The sequence below is a fragment of the Mastigoproctus giganteus genome, chromosome 3 (genome assembly GCF_048544385.1).
Source record: "Mastigoproctus giganteus isolate SK-2022 chromosome 3, ASM4854438v1, whole genome shotgun sequence".
Classification (NCBI taxonomy): Eukaryota; Metazoa; Arthropoda; class Arachnida; order Uropygi; family Thelyphonidae; genus Mastigoproctus; species Mastigoproctus giganteus.
In genome coordinates, this window is record NC_143577.1 from 135,930,906 (window position 1) to 135,956,635 (window position 25,730).

General features: G+C 37.2%; 1 protein-coding gene across 4 annotated transcripts in view; it reads right to left on the reverse strand.

Moving 5' to 3' along the window:
• Nucleotides 1-200: 200 nt before the first annotated feature.
• Nucleotides 201-25,730, reverse strand: part of rols (zinc-RING finger and ankyrin repeat domain-containing protein rolling pebbles) — a 428,429-nt gene continuing 402,899 nt past the window's right edge. For 3 of the 4 annotated variants that reach the window (XM_090369443.1, XM_090369444.1, XM_090369445.1), the window contains 3 exons: nt 19,789-19,889; nt 11,279-11,458; nt 201-1,728 (listed from right to left, as the gene is read on the reverse strand). In XM_090369443.1, coding sequence (XP_090225569.1) covers nt 1,620-1,728; nt 11,279-11,458; nt 19,789-19,889 — 390 coding nt within the window. In that variant the 3' untranslated portion in view covers nt 201-1,619. Of the gene's footprint in view, nt 1,729-11,269; nt 11,459-19,788; nt 19,890-25,730 lie in introns of all 4 variants that reach the window. The other variant, XM_090369446.1, reaches the window with a different exon arrangement.

Here is a 25,730-nt window from a genome sequence, read left to right on the forward strand (position 1 = left end):
TGTGACGAACACATAAGTCCATCTCTCAGTATAAACATAAAAATTATTATTATTGTTGTCGGGTATGTGCTCACATACACTCGTTATCATAGATAAAAAGGTGTTAACAAAAGAAAATTAAAATTTAATTTTGACTAAGATAAGACTAAAAATTAGATTTATTCAGAATGTTGTTTGGGGCTTCAGTACAGTGCAAAAAATATGAATTATAGAACACTGTCTGTTTTACAGCATAAGCAAACCAGACTAGTATTTTGTTTCTTTTTGAACCAATATGGAATGTTACAGAGAAGCTCGTAAAATCAATTTTAAATACATCCTTTTCTACATTAACATAACATTAAACCGAAACGTACATTCTTGTGAAAGTTTAGCATCCAGTAAAAGGAAGGGAAGAAATGAAATGCATAATAATAGATACCAGCTAAACCTTCCGAAAGAATACACGTTTGAACAAATGAATTATATCCACATACTTCCTTTACCTAAATAAAATTAAACGTTACTGTATGAATACGGTATGTGATACAAACCTAGAACGACTTCCAAGTGATAGAAGACATCTTCAAAATTTTTCCCCAACCGGAAAACGTGCGCGCTGCAGCAGATCACATAATCGCTAAACTGTAATCATGAGGGAAATTATCTTCAAAATTCCATCCTCTTGGTTTTATTGTCATTCGAAAGCCTCAATAATTTGCATAGTTTCATCTTCAGATGGCGACATACGTTACACTCTCTTTACCTTGCCTTTGACATATTAACACGATTGGTTCATCGTACGGGCTCCTTATAAAACTTCCTGCAACCAGCTCCACTGCGTCCTCAGTGACATTTGTTCAGCTAACACTCTGCCAGGGTGACTGAAAACACAGCCGTCTTTTATGATGTTTTTTTATGTCTTTTATGTATTTTTGCAATGTACCATTGCAAAATTGTAGGTCAATTTCTTTTTAAACACAATTCAAAATTTATGCTTAGTAGTACTGAGTAGCACACTGCAGCTTGTTGAAACAAAGTATTCATGTATACTGCAGTATGCACATTTTCTAGTTAATGAATAAAAACTTGAAGTATCCTCTATAATGTGAATGTAGCTTCCAGTTTGTATCATGTACTGTATTCACACAATATCGTTTTATTGTGTGAATACGGTTCACACAATAAAAGGTGAACACAACAGAAGCTGCTCAATCCTTGTAGAAAAGCACTTTCTAGTGGGGTTCTGTGGGAGCAATAACTACATTTGTATTAAGAATTTTGATTAAGTTTACAAATTAGTGTCTATAATGCATTCTTCGACTAGCAGTCTGAAAGTTAAGTTAAATGTCAACACCTCTATGAATTCACCAATTATATACAAAGTCAACATATTATACCACATCTGGCACACTGTGAGTCTTCTTTTTTTCTGCAACTGCAGTGCTCATTTCTGACCTTCAATATACAATCTTTTTTTTTTTTTTTTTCCACGGACACTTGCTGTAGTGCTCTCTTTTGGAATGCGCGGAAGATCGTAGTTTTAACTTCTGCTATTAGATGGTAATATTTCATTGTTTCCTCAATCCATGATGTATGGCCAATCATTCATGACTAGCAAAGTCTTTGTTTTCCATCACTTAGTCCTGCGGTGTTTCTTTTCCGCTGTAAGGTAAGCTGGCGACCATATCCATAACGTAATCTCTCAGATGGTCGATGGTTTCGTTCGAGCCAATCCTGTTCGAAATGCTGTAATTTTCAAATAAATAAATAAATATGAAACAGCTTATGATACGATACAAATAAATATAAAAGCAGATAAATAAAAGTGTGCTAAAATGGTGCAGGAAAGAACATTGCACAGAGAGAGAGAGAGAGAGAGAGAGAGAGAGAGAGAGATTATAATGAACAGAAGCGAATTTATAAAATTGTGGGAATGGAAAATTATGCCAAATGGTTGAATTGCATTAGGATTCTCAAAACAGTAAAGTACGATTAAAAACAGCTATGATAATTAATGCATTGTGTTATATTTCAAACTTTCAACGTTTTATACATAAATTAATAGAAAGTGAGTTAGCTTTGAATTGGCAACATCTACCTAATACCTGATGCAGTATTAGGCCCACATTATTCCGGCAACAGAAGTCGTACGCATCTTGGCATCCACAAGGTTCCTCAGGACACCCTGTGGAGTCCACAGGGTTTCCTGTAGATGTGTTATCGATGCTTGCACAATGCGTCAGTAACAATAGCACATTGTACGGGTGGATGGTTGTAGCACGTATTGTCCTTTTCAGTAGGTCCCAGACAATGCTCAATTTCTTCTAGATAGGATGAGTTTGACTACCATGAGAGGAGGGAGAATTCAATCCCATGTTCCTGAAACTAGTTAGAAATTTATTGGGCCTTGTGGCAAGGTATGTTGTCTTGTTGATGGATGCTAGGGTTGCCTGGACACTTTCTGTAGTAGGAGTAGTGATACTAATATGACATGTCCAGCCATGTCTAGTTTATACAGCAAGCCAGCGAGATCCATGGGACGTTACCAGAAGCTATGTCATCGATCATGTTGGCTGGCCACGTGACTATAGTACTGCACTCGCATTCGATTTCCCTCCTTTACTGTTCACGGGGGGGGGGGGTCACCTCGTTGGAGAGAAATGTCACATGTTTTTAATTGAATGAAGAACATAAACATGTTTTGAATAAGATGAAAAAAATATGTTTTAATATTCTTACTTTGAAAATATTCATTTTTCTCTATTGTGAATTCTGTAAATTATTCTGTAAACTATTAAACTATTATTAAACTATAAACTATTAAATGTAAATTATTCTGTAAATTTTGAAAATAGCTATATTCCTTAAACAAGTTTTTATTTTTTATTTTCTAAATTGCAATATTCATTTTAAATTTACGCTTTTAACGAAGTTGCTTTCTATTAGACAGAAAAATGCAAGTTAAATGAACAAATTTTAATTTACCGGCTGCAAAAGTTTGAAAAAATTCATTTTTTTCCCTTCTAAATCGCATAGAGGTGCACGTGTGCTTCACCTTTCGGCAGCTTGATTTAATTTCTCCTCCAAAACAGCATAAAACAATATTTTTATGTGTTTAAAAAAGTGTTTTTAGTTTAGGGATCCATTCTATTTTTTTTTAGTTATTTATTTTGGTGGTGAGGTAACAGCATTATTCTTTATGTGTATACTGCTCAATTTACAGCACTCCCAATGATTGAAATTCATTTAAAATTATTTACCTGAATTTTCAGTTTATTAAATTTGTATGCTACCGGACGAGTCATTCTTCTCCATCGCTTTGCTCAGTCTAAGGTCAGCACAAGCTACATGGCTTGTGCATCCACACGAGTGAAGCAGTAAGGTTGTGTCATTATTGTTTTTATTTTATTATTATTATTATTTTTTTTTTTTTTTTGCATTTCAACTAGGGATAAATCACTTAGAAGTGTGGACTGTGGACTGGTCTGTGAGGCGATTTTTGCATTTTGAAGAGGACAACAGAATTAACTTTCGTTTTGTCGTTTATTGTCTCATGTATTTATAATATTATATATCATAATGCTACTGCTAATTTTAATTTTTACTGTACTTAGTTTTAAGCGGATGAAAAGTCATTATTTTCTCAAAAGGAGAAAAGAATGATTTTATATGCTGCCGCTCTTGATGAAGTTATTAATAATTCTCAGGTAGATGCTAGACTTGGATCTGCACCTATTGTTTGTCTGCAAAAAATTGGCTCTGAGAACAATGTAACTCTCCTCTCTACTGAAGAATTACAAGTTAATGATAATACATTGGATGCTACAGTTTCGTCTACTCTCCATTATCAAAGATTCTTCTTTGGAGTCTACAAATTTTTTTCTGCTTCATCCTCTTTTTTGACTACTCGTGAAAAGGCTTATCACACTTATAAACAGATTAGTAAATATCTCAGTAATGAACAAAACAGTTACTACGGCAGTCAAACATTCGAATGGGGTTCAGGTGTGAAAACTGGAATTTATTGTGAACAACTTAATAACTGACAACGAAGTATAAACACATATCAAAGAGTTACAGAGAACTGTTAATATTCTTCTCCAACTTTTTTGCTGACACGATCAGACTTCTGACTGCTTTTCCAACATCTGGTGCTGAACATTTTGTTCATTCACGTAAAACAGCCACCAATGCTACTGTTGCTGCAACAGCACCTCCTACCCTAAGTGCACTTAATCAAGCTTCTAATCATAGTTTTCCTGTTTTGCTTAATGTGCTTCTTCTCAACTCTTCTGAGGACAGTTCCCTTAAAACCAGTTTAGAAGTTAAAGACGAATTTGTCAAAGTTATCCCTTAAGGAAATACGTGTCAAATATCTGAAGCTTATAAAAACGAGGGAATCTTTGTGGAAACCGCTTCCTTTGGGATATAAGCAAAATTACCTGTAGTCCACATTGCTCCAGAGTTTCCATGACAACTTAAACCTACATTACTTATATATAACGTGGAAAAAGGGATGTCTATACAAGATATCACTGAGGACCTCTATTACAAGAAGTCAAATGATATTGGTTTTACGTTGAACAGTTTTCTGGCAAACTTACTTTTAGTTTTTCGGCCTTACTTAGATCTAATCAATCCCTTAACTGAGTTTAGGCATTTCACCTAATCTTTACCGTCATGCTAACAACCAGCAGCAGCTCTCCGTAGGTTTGGAATATGCATAGGAGTAAGCCCTTTACTGTTATAACAGTGCTACGCTTGTCTGGAGTAGACATACTACTCAGTCGTGCTCTGTAGATTCGCTTTCCTGCGGTCATTGTTCTCGTTCAGGTAATATACATTCTGTGTGTACAAATAAGGAACAATATCTTGCTATAACTGCAAGACCAAAATAAAAATAAAAAAAAAGTTTAAAACATTCTTTCCAGAATGTTAATTGTCCTGATTATCTTAGAGCCCTAAAATGTACGAACTAGAATACATTATGTCTAATAAGTCATCATACTTTTCTCATTCAGCTCTAACTAACTCTCTTAGTGATCATATTCATCATCATCATCAGCCATTTTCAATCCACTGCAGGATGAAGGCCTCTCCAGCAACTTTCCAGTTCCTTCTGTTTTGAGCACTGGCCATCCATTTACTACTCAGAAACTCATGAATTTCATCTATCCATCTCCGCCTTTGTCTTCCAGGTTTTCTTCTAGCTCCTCTTGGGTACCATTCTGTTATTTTCTTAGTCCATCTGTCATCATGTCTTCGAGCTATGTGTCCTGCCCAAGACCATTTTAGTTCTTTAGTTTTGATAAGAATGTCCTTTACTTGAGTTTGCTGCCTAATCCATGTGTTTCTCTTCTTATCTAACAGTCTGATTCCCAATATAATTCGTTCCATTCTTCGCTGTGTAGTTCTTAGCTTCTCTTCCATTCTTTTGGTGAGTGCCCAAGTTTCACTTCCATAAGTCATGGTGGGGAGTATACATTGGTTCATTATTTTACGTTTCAGACAAACTGGGATATTGCTCTTCAGTATGTGACTATATTTCCTGAATGCTATCCATCCAAAATTTATTCTTCTCTTGACTTCCAGCCATTTATCATTATTACAGCTAATAACTTGTCCCAGATAAGTATATGACTCCACCTTTTCAATTACTGCTCCTTCAATCATTATTTCCCTTTCCGTGGCATACTTGTTCATCATTACTTTTGTTTTAGCCATATTCATCTTTAGTCCAAAATCCTTACTAACTGTGCATAACTGATTAAGATTTTCCTCTAATTCTTTGGGATCGTGGCTTATGACCACAATGTCATCTGCAAATCGTAAATGGTTTAGGTACTCTCCGTTCACATTGACTCCTTTCTGCGACCAGTCTAATCTTCTGAAAGCTTCCTCAAGGGCAGCAGTAAACAGCTTCGGAGATATTGTGTCTCCTTGTCGAACTCCTTTCTCGATTTTAAATTTGCTACTGTCTTTGTCTAGTCTAATAAAGGATGTAGCACTCTCATATATTTTCTTCAAAATCATAATATATGGAGTATCTATGCCTTGTCTTTCCAGTGCCCGAAACATTGCCTTATGCTGTATGGAGTCAAATGCCTTTTCATAATCCACAAATGCCAGGCATAATTGTATTTTATATTCATTTGCTTTCTCCATTAGCTGTGATATTACGTGAAGGTGATCCATAGTTGAGAATCCTGTCCTAAAGCCAGCTTCCTCTTTCGGTTGATTCTCATCAAGTATTCTTTCTAATCTGTTAGTAATGACCCTTGTGAACAACTTGTAGATATGGGATAACAAGCTAATTGGTCTATAATTTCCAATTTCTGATTTATCTCCTTTCTTATGCAGCAAAACTATGATTGCATTATTCCACTGCTTAGGCATCACACCTTTTCTAATGCACTTTGTGAAGAGCCTTGCCAGTTTTTGTGTTATGTCTCTTCCTCCCAATTTTAACAACTCTACAGTAACTTCATCTTCCCCCGGGGCTTTCCGATTCTTCATTTTCTTCAATGCATGTTCTACCTCATCAGGAAGAATATCGGGTATGTCGTATGTGTTGCTACTTTGCAATCCATGTTCCCCACTGCTGGTGTCATTCCCTCGCTCCTTGTATAATTCTCTATAGTAGTCTTCTGCTATTTGAATTATGCCTTCTCTGCTGTTTATAGGTACACCATCGCTATTCTTCAGTTTCAGTATCATTTGTCTTTCTGTATTACTGCTCATGACTGCTGATTTAAATCCTTTGTTTTCCCTTAATGCTTGTTCTACTTTTCTTGTGTTAAATCTTCTTATGTCCTCTCTGAGTCTCTTTCTAATGGCTTTGCATAACTCAGTATACTCAATTTTCTCCCTGTCAGTGTTTTTCTTGCTCTTCATTTGTCGTCTTTGGTTCATCATGACAAGTGTTTCTTGACTAATTTTTTCTTCTTTGGATTTCTGTTTCCCTATAGGTTTCTTGGGCTTTATCACTTTCAGAAAGTTGTAATATTCCTCGTCGATATCTTGGTCCTCAGCAGTTTGCAGAAGCTCAAACTTGTTCTTAAGTTCCAGTACATACTGCTTTTTCTCCTCTTCTGTTATCTCAAAGACCTTTGTATTATTTACTCGAGTCAGTTTTTTCCTTTCCTTTCCTACATCTATATCAAGTGTACATCTTACCATTCTGTGATCACTTCCAACATTTACCTTATTCAGGACGGTAACATCATTCACAATATATCTTCTGTTAGTGAGGATGAAGTCTGCACTGTTTTGCCTTTTTCCAACCTTAGCATTGAAGTCCCCCATAATAATAGTGTAGTGGGTTTTCTGCTCATCTAGAAGACTCTCAATTTCAGTGTACATTTCTTCAACCTCTTCATTATCATGGCTCGACGTTGGTGTATAAATCATTATAATCTTTAGCTTGTACCTCTTAGAAATCTTGAGTATTAGTCTTGACACCCTTGGTGATGTACTTTTGAATTCCAAAATGTTGTTTTTAAAATATTTATGGACCAGAAACCCAACTCCACCTTCACTCCTTTCACTGTTTCCATTGGTGTACAGCAGATTTCCACTTGATAAACTTATAAGTGATTCATTTCTTCTTCTTGTTTCAGCCAAACCGATGATATTCCAATTCACATTTTCTGATTATATTAAAGTCGTTCAAATAAATACTCATAAAGCCCGTATTGCTGGGGACGAATTGATGCTCCTTGGAAGAATCCGTTGATATTGCACTGGTTCCGGAACCATACATTTCAACGGTTTCTGGTTATCCCATTTCTTCCCGGATAATCACTGCAGATCATCCTATGCCTTTTTCTGCAGTAATTGTTTTCAATAAGCTCTTTGATGTCACCATTAATTCAGGCCTCTGTTTTCTTATTCTCTAATATCCTCCGTCCCGTGATCTCGAAACCATTCTTTCTTCTTAGGGTCATGCTCTGTTAACTAAGAACTATTCTCACATTCTTAAATATCGTGGTAACAGAAGCACTTTTTTTACACTCACTATTCTAGTTTCCCTTCTCTGTATACTCGTTCTAGTAGCTCAACATCTTTCCTAAAATGAGGCCTGTATGCAGTACTCAAGGTGTGGCCTAACCATTGCCTTATACAAGGGGATAATTACCTCTTATCCCTGCTAGCAAAATTACTATACATCATTAAGAGACCCAATGAGCTACTCTTGCAGCATAAATACCCCAAGGTCTTTTTCATTCTCCACTACCCTGAGCGTAGTACCACACAGTTGGTATGTTACACTGTGGTTACTGCTACCCAGATGCAGTACTTTGCATTTGTCGATGTTATACTTCAGTTGCCACCTCTCAGCACATCTGCTCAACTTTTCTAGATCCTGTTGCAGTAGCGTACTGTCATTAACAACCCTACCAACTTTTGTATCATCAATAAACTTAGACATTAAACCTGATATACCTTCATCAATATACCATTAATAAATACAGAAAACAACAATGAGCCCGACACGGACCCATGCGGAACTCCACAAATAACATTAGTCCATGAAGAGCAGTGTCCATTGACTACCATTTTTTGTCTTCTCCCATCCCTTAATGCCGTATGTTCCGCACTACTTTGATACTGTTGCATTACTGCCTCAGTGCAACAGTATCAAAAGCTTTCTTAAAACCCAAGTATATGATATCAAAATTATTTTTTGCTTCCAGTTCCTTTGTGACGACATCATAGTATCCAATAAAATTGGTCAGACAAGACTTCCCCTTAACAAACTCATGCTTTGTCTGAACTATAAATACAGTGTTGTCTAGATGATCCTGCAGTGCTTCTTTAACCAGTGACTCCATTATTTTCCCCGGAACAGAAGTTAAACTAACTCATGTCACCTATGATCCCCCTTTGTGAATTGTGGATACATTTGCACATCTCCAGTACATGAGGACCTCCTTCGACTCTTCCTTGAATCCAAGAAAGCTTTCATAATTATTGCTAAAGGTTTATTTACTTCCTTTGCTGTCTCCTTTAATATAACTGGATAGATTCCATCCAACTCAGGTGCCTTCCTTATTTTTAACTTCAGCCGTTTCTCTTCCGCTTTGCTCTCAGTTATTACAAAATCATTTAACTGCCTTTTATAGTTTGATAAGCTTCTGTCCTCCACTTCCCTAAAGAATTCCTCATGTGTGAATGACAATGCAAAATACTCCTACAGTTTGTCAGATACTTGAGTAGAATCACCAACAATCGAACCATCAATATGAAGTGGACTAATCTGATTCATTCCATTCCTTCTAGAATTTACATAAGTAAAGAAGTCTTTACTGTTTTTATTCGAATCCTTTGCCAAAGATTTCTCGTAATATTCCTTTACTTGCCTCACCTCCTTTGTGACTTGCTTTCAGACTGATTTATATCTACCATAGACATCTATGTTTCCTGATAATTTATATGCGTCTCATGGATTTTTCTTCTCTGCCACGAGTCTCATCTGACATCTATTTAGGCCTAAACTGTGAATAGTATTTCTTGGTTAGTATGAAAACCGTAGTAGCTTCCAAGATTAATTCCTTAAATGCTTGCCATTTAGAATTTTTTGTTGGTTACATCATCAGTGGATCTTACTGTATAGAATTTCTAGAATACCTTCTGAGACCATTGTAGTACCCTTTACGAAAGCAAAAACCCTTCCTTTTATCCCTGATGGTAGACACATCTTTGAGTAAATTCCACATTAGTACACTGTGATCACTGCCACCTAGTGGTTCCTTTATCTGCAGATTCTTAAGGCATGAATAATCACTGATGAAATAATCACTAGGCTGAGGCTGACAGTTTGAATAAATTCAAAGGTCAACTGGATACTTACGTGTGTGAGCAGAAAGCATATAATTTTGGTTTTCTTATCTTCTCAGTTTTTTCCCTCAATGCAGAAAAATGTTGTGGCATCTTTGCACTATTTGGCAAATACTATTACTATAATTGAGGGGATTCTTCAATTAATCTTCTAAGAAAATAAAGCACCGATGAGGCAGTCAGCAATAATTATTGCCAACACATTAATACCAAATTAATAGTGCCTTGACTAGATGATAGCATGCGGATTTTTCTTCTGCCCAGTGATGAGTGCTCTTGACAATTATCATCCATTTTTATGCGAATTCTGCCCTCACTAGAAAACAACGCTGAGGGTAGAAAGGAAGAATCGTGAGAACATTGTTATAGGAACATTGTTATAGAAAGGAAGAATTGTGAGAACCTTGTTATAGGAACATTGTTATAGAAAGGAAGAATCGTGAGAACATTGTTATAGGAACAAAGTATAATATGCTTGTCGTGGTAAGAAATCAGCTTCAGTAAAGCCTTGTTATCTATGAATGTGAGACAGATAAAGGTTTTGTTTCTCTAAAATTCTCCATACACTTGCATGTTCCACGTTCTCTGCTGCTTCTTTCTGTCAGGTGATGTCATTAGGATTTCCCCGCACTCGATTCGTGACTCTCTGATACAACCTAACAGATCTTGTGTTGACTGGTCTATAACCAACTGAAACTCGTTGGTTGAATGATCCTGTAGTATATCTTCCAGACTCGTCAATTATCTGAAAGGTCTTATCTAGCAGATAGCAAATGAATCATCCTCTTGTGGTATTATCTGACAGATGGCAAATCAGTCACCCTTTATGAGTGTAACATATGAAGTCATAAGACGGGAATCTTGTGTCTTGATGAGTTAAACTCATAGAGTCCATATAGAAAATGCATATCTGCCATGCTCTGTTTGAATAAGCCTCCACTCACATAGTAGTATTTTTTTTCCTCCCTGCAGTTAGGGCTGATTTCACACAAAGAATATATATATATATTTTTTTTCTTGTTTTTTGGTCTTCGATCTTGTAAGCATTGGGTCCACATATTATGAAACATCTTTATATATTCTCTATTACGTCGCGTGACACAAAAAACTTTTTGGCTTTATCAATACTTTTGGAATATAATGTACATAATAGTCTTTTACAATACGAGGTGCTAAATGGTGGATTCAATGATCTTATTGATTTCGTAGTCGCTACTCAAAAATATATCAGACGGATATTATTGCAATAAATACTTAAAAGGTGACAAGAAAATTCCATCTATTTGTCTATTAAATCTTAGATATATAAATCTATAAATGTTTGCCTTATCTATAAATGTTTGCATAAAAAAGTGTTTGTTTGTTTAACCAGATTCGCTTATAAACTTTGTTTGTGGTTTATTTTAAGGAAGTCCATTCATTCCTATGAAAATAATGTACGACGTACGTTATTCACCTGTTGCCTTGGGTTCCGAGAGCAGTACTATTACACAAAAAGTCTTGGTTTGAAGAGAATGCATAATTACTGTTTGCATTCATCTCATTCTTTAGACGCAAAAGGATACTCTGGACATCTGGATTTTGGGGAGCCAGTCTTATAGCTTCACTGATATCTTTCAGTGCCTCCTCTTGATTGCTAAAATGCAATAAACTAAATAAGAGTTGTGGAAATACTTGGAGCATTAGCATTTACATATCAATTAAATTGAAATGTACAAAAGAATTCCTTTCAATAACTTTAAGCCCTGCTGTGGGTTATCATGGGAGATGTAAATACATGGTCTGTATTTACACACCATGTATTTACATCTCCCATGTAACAGAGAAATTAAGGTGTAAGAACAGTTGCATGTACAGTGGTGGTTATAGAATAGTAAATAAATTTTCGTGAATTTGAAGTATTGATTGAATCATGAAATGCAAACATGGTGGGGATATTGGAAACATGGTATCACGCGGGTATAAGGGATGAATAATTTGAATATGGAAAGTAAAACGTGCACAGAAAGCACAGACAAGACTGGAAGTAGTGGAAGTTATGTACTTAGATAAGAAACATATCAAATCTAAGGCTGTTTATCCAGTATAGGTGGATAGCCAGTGCGATGTTGAATCAGTTTGATGTGACATAAGCACCTAGAAAACAAACTGAGAGTAGGATTGTGTTATAGGCCGATTGACTGTGATAAGTATAAACAAAGAGCTATACAGAGAAATAAAGTGAGCTAGTGAATCATGTCTTATAATGGAATATTTTAACTTTCCAGATATTGACTGAAACTTGTTGGTCACCTAGCAAGATTTGATTTCTTGATTTTTTCATCAGCATGTTAGAGAGGCAAGAAGCGAAAACAGTATTCTTGATTTGATCCAGTCCCGATTCTTCATGCAGTAAGAATCTTCAGGTAAAAGACCCTCTGGTTTGCCGTGACCACAGTGTGCTTATGTGGAATTTATTAAAGTCGTAACTGCTGTCAAGGTAAAGAGCCATAAAAAAGAGGGACATAAAGAGATTTAACATAAAAAAGAGGGGCTTTTACTTTCCGATGACTGCAGTGGTCCCAACCAGTTTTGATTTCTATACAGTGAAAAATCTGATTATATCACTAGCAGAAAATTTTAAATAGGAAGCATTCGGAGAAATATTTCTAAAAACTACTAGGCTCTTCATATCATATAAGAAAGGCCGATCCAGGATTAGACATAAATCAATGTGAGATGAACTGATAAGTATCGTGGCAGAAAAAAAAAAAAATGTATGGGATGCATATAAAATGTAAAAAGCTCATGGTATTTTAAACTACTGTAGGTTTCTGGTTAGGCAAGCTAAGGTAGGTTACGAGAAGACCCTGTCAAAGAATTCAAAAAAAAAAAAAAAAAAAAAAAATCAGCAAAGACGTCTTTAATTATATTAAGAATAGAAGGAAGGGGTTAAATCACATTGATCTACTTGATGTCGATGGTTTAATCTAAAAGAGTACTAAATGAATTTGTGATAACTGAGAGAAAAGTGGGAGAGAAATTGTTGAAGTTTAACATAAAAAAGCACCCGGGGCGGATGAAATATCTCCAGTTGTAATAATGTAAGCAGAAAAGAAGGTAAGCTAATTCTTAGATATAAATACAAGAACATCTTTAGATTCAGGAGCAGTTCCCTGTGGACTGGAGACCTGCGAATGTATCCTCAATGCACAAAGAGGAATCAAAAGGTGGCATATGGCATAAATAATTACAGATTTGTTAGGTTAACTTCTGTTACATGGAAAATATCTAGTTAAAGAAGTAATGCAGGGAAATTTAGACAGAAATGCAATTATACCGAAGTGAGAGCATGAATTTTTAACGGGCGATTTTGTTTCATCGATCTGATTGAATACTGTAACGCATTAAGAAAGACTCTAGATCAAAAAATAATTGTGATTCCATACACTTAGATTTCGGAAACGCTTTTGATACTTTCATATAAAAGAGTGCTGTGAAAAATGGGGCTGTGGCATTAAGGTCATGTCACAACTCCGGATAAAGGGATGACTGCGTGTGTCCATGTATTAGTCATGGAAAATTGTTATTAGGGAGGCCCACCAGTATTCAGTGGGCTCATTTTTGTTTTTCTGTGGGCTCATAAATTTAAGTGTCAGTTTACAGTGGGCTTATGAATAGAGAAATATTTATTAATGATGATACTGATGAAGGTATATCAGGCTTAATGTCTAAGTTAGCTGATGATACCAACTTTGGCAGGGTGGATAATGACAGGGTTTACCTTGCCAATTTTGGCCGGGTAAACTACTGCTATCAAAGTCTAGAGAATTTAGGCAGATTGGATGAAAAATTGCAAAAATAAAAACAAAAAAAAAACACCAAATTAAGATATTTGAGTTATCCGTAAATGTTTACATCTACCCATATATTTATTTTGTCTGTAAATTGCGTGTGTTCCCTGGTCCATTTGCCTGTTTTTCTGGGCAAAAAAACATGTTGGGGGACGAGGTCATCTACGCTTGAGACCGACTAACTCAGCCACTGAGTGAAAAAAGCCCATTAAAGTTCCTCGCGTCATCGACGGGATTCGAACCTGGGTCTTTTACACCCGGTGTCGGGAGGACGGTGACGATATCACTGTGCAAAGATGCTGTTAGAGTGAAAACTTTCGCTCCTTCCTACACAAAATTTACTACTACAGTATCTTGGGCTATTTGGGACAGTTTTGAAACCATACTCATTAGGAACCCGTAGTATTTGTTAAAAGAATAGAAGAAAGTCCCATTTTACAGGCAGAAGGTGTGGTTGCATGAGGATTACGAAACTTTTCGCTCTTACTGGATGACAAGAAACTCTCTGAGGCTTATGGGGAACCATGGTAGCTCGGAGAAGCGCATATGGGCCAAGAAAGTGAAAGGAATACTATAAACATGGGAAGAGTTTATACTCGATGTGAATTTATAACGTGGGCGGAAAGGAAAAGAAGAGATCCTGGGTTCTCACATCATCAGATGTGCTTAAAGATGCTTTACTGCTACAGTGGAGGCGAGATACATAGATGATATCGTGTGACGATTACCAAAAAAGGAAATGTTAGAGAGAATATATGCATTTTGTTCACTCTGATTCTGTGACGTGGTGTGAGATAACCAGAGATTCTGAGATTTCTTTCATCCGTATGTTATTTATTATTATTTTTTTTTTGTATTATCACTTGCCAGAATCGTAAACTCTCCCGCCCCTTAATAGCCAATGAGAAGGGAGTATTCCCTAGAATATCCTTTTTTTTTTTTTTTTTTTTTATGAAAACCCCAAACACGAAAGGTATCAAAACCTATAGTACTTAGTACCGTGCAGGGGTTGAAGGAGAAGTATGGGGGGAGGGGGATGCCGGAAACTTTGCTCTAGAGACTAAACATGGGTTTCACCACTTCAAGCCTCCAATAAGCAAAGTGGTGGTATTTCACCGGTTGATGAAAGTCATCTAACATCCTAGCAAAACGCGGAGTATATAAAAGGTTTGAGGGGCACCAAAAGAGAGCGGCGAGATGCAGTAGTTTCTGTGATTGTTCAGAGTGTGGTAGGAGCAGTCGTTCGGTGTTGGCATCGTTGCAGTTGGTCGCAGTGGCTGAAGTTGGAAAAGAGAAGAGCGAGAAGCTAAAAGAAAGTCTAGGTGTCCAGAGAAGGCAACGACCTAGTGTTCCACTGGAAGGAGAAAAAACCAAAAAGCTGTTCCTGATGAAAGTATCTTGGCCTGGTAAGTGAACTGTTTCTTTTGTGGGAATGTTGATGACTGAAATAGAATGAATAGATTAAACCAAATGCTTCCTTCCTAAAAGCTTAAATCTTTGTTAATCTAACAATAAATGTAAATAACCCTTATTGTTTAAATAACACAGAAGGTGTCAGTAAAGTACATGTTAGAGTAAGGAGATAGGAGTGAGAATAATCACAACAGGATAGATGTTAGATATTTAAATATAATGGGAACATGTAATGGAAAGTGGCATAACACCAAAGTTATATTTGCCTAATGTTTTCTATTAGCCAACGTTTGCTTAATACTAGTGTGTATTGTGAACCTTGTAGTTTATTCAGTTAACAGTATTAGGATAAACAACAATCCCAGGGAACAAATGGTTCCAGAAATGTTAGAACAAGTAATACTATAAAGATGCTTGATATTTCAATATTATAACCATAAATGTATTCTCGCTATTATTAGAATATATATATATATATATATATATATATATATATTCTAATATACGAGGGGGTTGGACAAGTTTCCGGCCTGACAAGGAAAAAATTTGAATAGATGAAAATCCTTTTAGTACGTTGTTACCCAATATTTGTAAAATAATAAGAAGTTTACCTCAATATAGTACGCAGAACACTTCCGTATGATACCCTCCAGAAATTCTGGAGAGAATCATACGGAAGTGTTCTACGTACTATATTGAGGTAAACTTCTCTTATTATTTTACAAATATTGATATCAACGTAGAACGTATTGAGCATCACAGCTCTGGTTAATACTATCTAGTCTACCCAATGTCTCATAACATGTTGTGTAAAATTTCATTCATTTCCTGATAGCAGTAATTTTTTTTGCTGGTCTGAAGTGACCATGGCGACGTAAAGTGTGAGTTTTTCCAAAGTTGAGAAGAGAGCCGTCATCAAGTACCTCTTCTCCAAGAAAATGGGAGCCAAAGAAATTTATAACGAATTGAAACAAACAATGGCTTCATACAGCACAGTGACCATCGTCGGTGGCGGATTTCAGGAGGGGGAGAACAAGTACAGAAGATGAGGAAAGACCAGGAAGACCCAAGACCGTAGTGACTGTGGAAATTATCGATAGTGTCCACGACCTGATCCTGGCAGACATGAGGACGGGTCTGCAACGTGTAGCAGACACCCTAGGCTTCACTTTGGAGCGGGTGTATTACATCCTGCATGAAGAATTGTGTATGAGAAAACTGTCTGCCAAGTGGGTTCCCAAACACTTGACAGCTGATGACAGGTGGAAAAGAAGGGACTGTGCGAAGGCACTTTTGGACCGTTTTTCCAATAGTGCAAACAATGTTATTCAGCGAATAGTTATTGTTATTTGTTATTTGGTTTTTTTTAGGAGCATTAGCAACTAAGGCCATATTGCTCCGGGATATGCTGTGGTCATTCCCTGACCTTTCCGCATCCTCCGTATTTGGTGGTGACGGGCTCGAACCCCGGTCTAATCAAGAAGCGTGTGCTACGCACTGCTGCTCCTTCCCACCTGTCTACGGAGGCGCCTCAACGAATAGTGACAGTTGATGTAACACCATTGTACGTGTATGATCCTGAGACCAAAAATCAATCCATGCAGTGGTGCCATGATGGATCACCACGACCCAAAAAATTTCGCAGACAGAAATCTTCAGGGAAAGTGATGGGTGTGATATTTTAGGATTGTGAGGGGATAATACTTCGCGAATACCTGGAAAAAGGCACCTCCTTGAATGCTGAACGTTATGTGTTCATGTTGGACAAATTGCATGCCGCTTTGAAGGAAAAGAGGCGGGGAAAGTTATCAAAACGCATCCTTTTCCTCCAATGAGAAGGGAGTATTCTCTGAAATATCCTAGCAAAACGCGGAGTATATAAAAGGTTTGAGGGGGCACCAAAAGAGAGCGACGAGGTGCAGCGGTTTCCAGCTCCCTGCCACAAGGATATAATTGCAATGGAGAAAATTCATGACTTGCAGTATGAAATCATTGAATATCCCCCTTATTCACCAGACCTTGCCCCTTCGGACTATTATCTGTTCCCAACCTCAAATTTCACCTCAAAAGGTATTACATTTAGGGACACAAGAGACATTATATCATCAGTAGAGGGGTGGTTATTGTAGCAGAAAATCTCTAAGATAATTTAGAACATCTAATTATAATAATAATAAATAATTCATTCAATTTTGAAAGCCAATTAAAATACAAATTTAACGGCGTCCCCTCTGACGGGCACCACGTCCAAATTTATGTGAAATATCACCAATAGAGATCTAGACCACTACGGTAAAATAAAACAAAAATAAATCAAAAATAGACTGACGATTACGCCCCATCACAAGAGAGGACCACAAGGCCAATTTTACTGTAGTGGTCTAGATCTCTGTTGGCGATATTTCACATAAATTTGGATCTGGTGTCCGTCAGAGGGGGCGCCGTTAAATTTCTATTTTAATTGGCTTTCAAACGTAGTCCATGCGCCATTAAACCTCAATACAAACAAACAAGCTTTCAAAATTTAATGAATTATTTATTATTTTTATAATTAGATGTTCTAAATTATCTTAGATTTTCTGCTGCAATATATTTACTCTTGTAACCCCTCTCTTACCTCCCTGTTTGGTTTGATTCTTAAGTTTAATTTCGAATATTTCGCTCTTGTCTTGCCATACTGCTGGCATTATTTTATTTTTAATTCTCATTCTAATTTATTTGTATGGTTATATATTCTAATATATATTAGAAATAAGAATGTTTATGCGGGGTTGAGTAGTCAACTAAGTGATTATTAAATTTAAAACACAATGCGACCGAAGCTGCAGCGATCAAGTGCCCAAAAAACTTGATTGCCGAAGGCTTAGACTTTTGTCCTAACTAGATGAACCTACACCTTATGCGGTATAGGTACCTCAGGAGGAAGCCAAAGGGGGTGTAACGCCTAGAAACGTTGGAACTACATGGATAGTCAAAAGAATTGGGAACTCTTGGAAGAAGCACTGGCCTACCCACCCCTATAGCGTAAGATAGAGCACCCCAGAGTAATTGAGGGGTGACAATGAATGCATAGTTAATTTTTGGAATAAGTCTAAATTTGTATTCATAAGATACAAGGTCGAGGCCAGGGGTGTGCAAGTGAGGCACTCATATATATATATATACGTGTGTGCGCTCGTTAAGATACGATATGAATTAGGCGCCGTAACAAGATTTTGCCTCGTGCGCCACAAACGTTAGCGTCAGCCCTGATAAGATAGAATATCTTTAAGTTCCGTGTGGGCAGCAATACCAAAGTCTCCAAAAATTATGACCAAAGTTGTGATAAAAGGAAGGCAGATAATTATTCTGTCTGCAAATACGGTTGTTTAAGTCACAAGTATCACAATGGTTTTGTGATTATAGACAATTAAGCCAAAAGGTTTTGAGCATTTGTATCTAACAGAAATGAAAGTACTATGGTTGGTAATTGACAAAATATCATTATGTAAATTAATGCATTTGTTGTTGTTTATATCATTCATAAATTATGTTGAAATTTTAATAATAAGACGGAACGCTCCGTACTGACTATATTCAGGAATTTTAATCTAAATTGACAAATGTTATTTATAAGATGGAAAAGATGTGTAGAAGTAAAGTTGAGGTTACTTTAAGTTTACCTTTATAGACAGGTTACTTTACAGTTTGCCCGGAATATTTGCTATTGCAAGTATGACAAGTAATGAGTTATAAATAACATTAAATAATTTACAGAAGTTAGGCGCGGATGAGTTATCAGAATGGTGCTTCATTACATGTCCTAGCATGTGGATGCATGCTAGGACATGTAACGCAAAGTCCATTCTTGCACGACATTTATGGTCAGAGTTTCGTGGAGAGGCTGTATGAATCCCATGGTATTTGGGTAGTAAGCATGGGATGCTGATTCGTTCTGTGGAATGTATGTATTATGCATATGCAAAGTGTTATAGTTCTGAGACAGGTTACTTTACAGAGCAACAGAACCAGGGGTCAAATTTAACCTACTCTGCCCATGTAATACAGTACAGTATATTATTAACATATTGTGAATCCATAGCAATTAAGTAAAGATTATATAGAAGGAGTAAACATGTAAAAGAAATAGAGAGAAGAAGAGAAGCACAGTTACGCACAATCGAAGGTAGCAAATGCAAAATCAAGGCAATGCTAAATAAATGCAACTATCAAAATTATATGGAAAGGAAAGTGAAGAAAGAGTGGGTGGGAAGGGACGTACTGTCGCAAAGGGCCGGACGCTCTTCTGCTGTTCACCAGGTAGTATTACATGTAATGGGTGGGGATGATAAGAAACATGATTACATTCTATGCAATGTAACCATATTTGATAGGATAATTATAAAGATATTTGATAGGATAATTATAAAGATATTCCGTTTCTGAAACTTTTCTTAGTAAGATGTGAAGGAAATATAGCTGATAGTGTAGGAACAAAAGTTAATCCCCTACAGAGATCGCAAATGTCATTTTCAGAAGGAAAATAAAAAGATTTTCATGAATTAACTCACAATGAAAATAAATCAGGGTTAAATGCGAAAGAAAATAAATAGATTTTATATGAACTGAAAAAAAAAGGGATTTCTACAATTCGAGACTTGCTGATGGATTTCCATTATCGAAAAAATAAAGACCTATTAGTAAATGATAATTATTAAATGAGCATATATTATATACTTACCCAAATTCTCGTTTGGCACGTGAACGGGCATAATAGCCCTCAAAGGATTTTGGCTTGATTTTAATTGCTTGATCTGCTGACTCTATAGCTGCTTCAAGCTCCTGAAAAAGAAAATAAATTTTCATTTGCATACATTACAAGTAATTTTATTAAATTACACATTAGAAGATCGCATTATCATTATAATATTAGACGCCTCTATTCTCAAATGAAACAAAGACTTATAATATAATTGGGAAAGGACGTTGCGTGGTTTCTATCCATACGGAAAAATTTATACTATACAGGGTGATTCAAAAGTCTCCATACATAGGGTATAACGTTTCTTTTTTTCTGTTTTTAGATACCCTTCTAAAATGCCTTTGACTAAAGAAGAATAAAAATCATTATCATGGCCGGATCAGGAAGCTGTCACAAGGTTGCAATGGAATTTAACAGGAGATATAGCAGGCACATCACATTATTGCCAAACTTATTGAGAAAATTAGAAAGACTGGAAGTGTTACTGATCAACCGAGAAATGGTCGTCCACCAATAAAGGCGCAACCGACATGGTGCTGGCAGCGTTTGCAAAGAGTCCTCGCCCCCCCCCCCCACACAAAAAAGCACATGACGGTTGTCTGCAGGAAACCCTGTCAGCCAATCGAGTATCGCCCTCATCCAGGAAAAAGCACAAATGACATCCATACAAAATGGCAAATGTTGCAACGTCTTAGTGAAGACGACCGGATAGACGGATGGAATTTTTCGAATGGGCAGTAAACAAATTGGACGGTGACTCAAACTTCTCATTTGGGATCTTGTTTACTGATATAGCCAAGTTTTACGTTGGAGAAGTTAATCGCAAAAAACCAAAGTTATTGGAGTGATACCAACCAGTAATGGATGAGATCCTCAAAGATGCAAGGTGCGGGAAAACCGATGGTGTGGCATGGGATATGGGGATACAAAATTGTTGGACCTGTTTTTCTTTGACACAAATCTGAATGCTGAAATGTACCTAAACATGCTGAAAGACTCCTTGCCGTCCCTACTAAACGAGGAAGAAGGATTTTCCACGTATTTTCAGCAAGACGGGGCACCACCCCATATGGTATCTGCGTGCGCCGATGGTTGGATCAGCAGTTTCCGGGTTCCTGGATTGGTCGCTGTGGTCCCGTGGAGTGGCCTCCGAGGTCCCCTAGACCTCACAGCCCACTCAATTTTTATTTGGGATCACTTGAAGGCCATGGTGTATCAGAAAAAGATACGAAACATGAATCACTTAAAGGAACGCATTCGAAATGCAATTACGCCCATAACACCAGATGCGCGAGTTCAACATGACTGGGAGAGACGCATCTGTATGTGTTTTCAAAGGAATGGCAACCATGTAGAGCATGTTTTGTGAACAAAGTGAGAGTTTGTTAAAAAAAAAAGGGACCCTTTTCCTTATGTACGGAGGTATAATATTAAAATAACACTATTATTAAACGTTTTTTTTTTTTTTATTAAACTCATATATAATAAAAGCTGGATACTACACAAATAAAGCTGGTGACATTTCGCAATTCTTTCCGAACACCCCATCTTCAGCCTATAAATGCTGTGGGATATAAGATCTTCTTCACAACATGAAAATTACTATGAAATCAATTAAAAAATTACAACTAATGTTAAGTTAAAGAATATATAAACTTGCCTTAATATTAAGTTGAGAATACAAAAGATTTAGAACTGTATAGTCAAGTAAAACCACAAGCAAAATATTAAACGAAACATGACAATTATACCTACATACACTTCGGAAGAAACGGACTTCTAGCTTCCTGAACTGTAATACAAACAACAAAAACTTGCCTCGTGCAGAACTATATAGAGAGAACAAGCTAATTTACGGTTCTAGTTTATCAACTAGAACCGTAAATTAGCTGTTTATCCAAACAGTATTTGCATTACATTAATGAAATAACCACCACCAGAAGGTATATAAAAAGCACAGTATACTCTCCGGTTCTACATGCTGCAGAGGTATGGGCATCTGCTGCCCCTAGCACGATTCGACTGTTCTGTGGTTCTGAGTTTTGGCTCTTAAAATGGGCCATAAACAAACATAAACTTCCTCCACAGTTAAGGACAACTGAAATGGCCAGTTTGATAAAAATTCACAGGCTTCCCACACTGATTAGGGTAAAATGCCTTACCACAACTGTAAAAATTATTACTGGCAAGATTTCAGGACCATCATTCTGGGGCCTGTGCTCTTGGAGGATCCCTCACAGCGACTCCAAATCTCAGCCATCTCCACTTATCCAATAGGTTCCTGCCATTTCAACTACTTTCATGTGCCCAGTCTTTGGATGCTGACCTTAATAAGTTTTCTTGTGATAGGGAGTACAGACGCCGCATCCTTAAATTGTACTTCCCTGTCCCTGATCCTTCTCCTTGAAGTTCGTCTTAATGCCGCAAGCCAGAAATATGACATGAAGATGGCTTACCAACCAACCTTGCAGTTTTCCACCTATACAGGGTGTTTCAGTTAAACGTTTCAGAACTTCTAAGAGGGGTAGGGTACATCCTGACAACTCGAAATCATATAGCAATGTGGGGTCGGAAATGCTTTCCTGAAGCGGTGTTGTACACAGAAGCACCATAAAGAAAAGAGACCGTAAGTGAGAAATCGTTTTAATAATACATGAAAAGAAGCAAAAGGTACATGGATTAAAGTAAGTGTTCGAAGTTTCTTCAACCTCGTATTGCTTTCGCACAGTGGTACCTTGGAAAATGTGCTACAAATCCCCTTTTTCCTGCTGAAGTGTTGTTTTCCGATGAGGCATCCTTCACAAGGGAAGGAATTTTCAACACGCATAACGACCATATCTGGGCGGTCGAGAACCCGCATGCAATACGACGTCGTCCAGCACAGATTCGATTTTCGGTCAATGTATGGGCCGGTATTATGGGAGATCACCTGATCGGACCTTACCTGTTACCGGGTCGTCTAACCGGACCTATCTACTTGATCTTTCTGCAGCAAGTATTGCCACAACTTTTGAGAGATGAACAGATTTCTGCATCGACGCAACAGACAATGTTGTTCCAACACGATGGAGCCCCTGCCCATTATAGCGGAGATGTTCGTAACTACCTGGATGTCACATTTGGTCAACAGTGGATCGGACGTGGTGGTCCCGTGCGTTGGCCTGCTCGGTCACCCGACCTATCATGTCTTGATTTTTATTTCTGGGGTCATATGAAATCGCTAGTTTATGACACCCCTGTTGAAAATGCTGAGGAGCTGGTTGCAAGAATCGCAGTAGCTGCCGAAGAAATTCGAAATTCGCCTGGAGTATTCCAGAATGTTCGGATGTCCATGCGTCGGAGATGTGAGGCGTGCATTGTAGCCCGTGGAAGAAACTTCGAACACTTGCTTTAATCCATGTACCTTTTGCTTCTTTTCATGTATTATTAAAACGATTTCTCACTTACGGTCTCTTTTCTTTATGGTGCTTCTGTGTACAACACCGCTTCAGGAAAGCATTTCCGACCCCACATTGCTATATGATTTCGAGTTGTCAGGATGTACCCTACCCCTCTTAGAAGTTCTGAAACGTTTAACTGAAACACCCTGTATATTCTCTGTGCATTGTGATATTTATAATTGTACTGTACTTTGAGTGTTGAGCTATATTTACTTTTATTCGTCCACATACGCATTTTTTATGTTTAATTTATTAATTTCCTTTTCTTACATATTGTACTATTACTGTTAACCCCTGGCCTTGTGGCCGTGAAGGACTACATTGCAATGTATCTATTTGTGTTATTATTATTATTATTGAAATAAAGATTTCTATAGTAATTAGTTCGAAATGTGTGTACAGAAGTGTCAGGACAATACAATGGCTGAATTTGAACTTCTGGTTAGGACAACTTAATGCTGATATTATAGGGCTAACAGAAACGTGATGCCACCATGAAATTGGTGGTGACGAGTTCCTCTACGATGTCTTTAATGTATTTACGAAAAAAGATAGGGAATATAGAAAGGATAAGGGAGTCACGCATCTTATCAAAAGCAGCCTACGCGCGAAAAGAGCTTTTCCTGAGTCTGAAGTTACGTCTATAGCATAGAATCTGTGTGGTGTGAATTAGTCGGAAGCAAAGGACTTTTAAAACAAACTAGATGATTATTATTTGTACCAGAATGTAATAAGAGTAAGAATATTCTTGACCTCGTCATTACCAACGAATAAGATGAGACCACAGGGCTTAAGAGTAGAGGAACCACCACAGAGATTAAAGTAGAGGAACCATTGTCAGGAAGTGATCATGCAATCGTCAGTTGGAAGATGAAGGAAGATATTGCAGAAGTTTAAGATCAGAAGAGAGGATTTTGACAATTTAAGGCGCTATACGGCCACTGTGAATTGGGTGGATTGCCTAGGAATGGTGAATACGTTTGAATTATGGAGTACTTTTAAAGGAAACATCCGAGAAGCCATGAACGCACACATGTTTTTAAGAAAATATTGCAGGAGAAGGATGCCGAAATGGATGAATGCGAAGCTGACTGCACAAATAGAGGAGAAAAGGGTGAATGGGAAAGTTACAAAGCGATGAAAAGTACTGAAGCCTGCAACAGGTAAAAGTTGATCTGTGCTACAAATAAGGTCAGGGAGGCGAAGGCAGCGTATGAGAAAGCATTGGTTGAAAAAGCAAAGAATGAGGACAAGCAATTTTTCATGTATACAAGGAAGAAATAAATCGGTCAACTACTGAGTGCCGGGCACTCAGGATGAAGGGTCCGTAGTCACGAATGGTCGTTAGTGTAGTATCTCAAATAGAGAACTTAATGGTAACTGAAAAAAAAGTTTCTAGTAACCCGGCTTGGCCTAAAGCTGCGGAACTAACGAAAACGTTGTCTATTTGAGTCTTTCTAGTTGTTGTGAATGAAAAGGGTGGGAGTAGCGACTCCGACTTCTTCCTGGAGAAGCGACTGGCAGGTGAAGGCCGTGCAACTCTCCACGACCACCGCCGCCTCAACGCTGGCTCTTTGTACCTCCTTGCCGGGACAACTCCAGCTTTGAAAATTATTAAAAAATACTTCTCCTCGCAAAATTTATAAATGACCTTTATATAATTATTAACTAACTATTTAGCAAACTTTTTGTCACTAAAAGGAGAGTTACTTAGTACAAATAAGAGCGCTATCGAAGTGCAATAATTTTTTATATATTTTTTTTATTTTAACCCAAAGTAAATGATAGATTTCAATCCTTGATAAGCATCGATTAACGCATAGCTAATGCGATTTTTAAATATTTAGCTCCATTAGCGACGGAAATAGAGGGGGACACGAAAATTACTCACATTTTCCTGTCTGGTGCCGCGATTTTTAATTTTAAAAATATATTTTAAATTTACTCGTTGAGCTCTTTCCAACGGTGTATAATAAGCTATACGTTTTTGAAAACATTTTTGTCCTCCCACATTTACCCCCCACCCATTTCTCAGACAAAATTTTGTCAACAACGATCAACATGGCGTTATGTTGGTTAGCCCACATTATGTACAAACCCATGCAAAATTTCAAGTCAATTGGTTGAGTGGTTCCAGAGATACTCGGTTGTCTGTCTGTCACAATGCTGTGACAGACAGACAACCGAGTAACATTATAAGGGTCCTTCGTTAGACTACGGACCCTAAAAAGAGAATTAGATTAGACCCTTGTGGGAAAGTCTTAGACAACCCAGCTGAAATTGAAGATGAATTGAACAGCTATTTTGCTTCTTTACTAACGAAAGACTCTTCATGCTGAGAAGAAACTGTGCAAGTAAGGCTGAGACATGAAATTAGTGATGTAATTACAGATGATTCTTAATACAAACATTTTTGACCATAAAGGCAAGTAAGGCTCCCGGAATTGATGACATATACTCTGTAGTTTTGAGGGAGAGCGC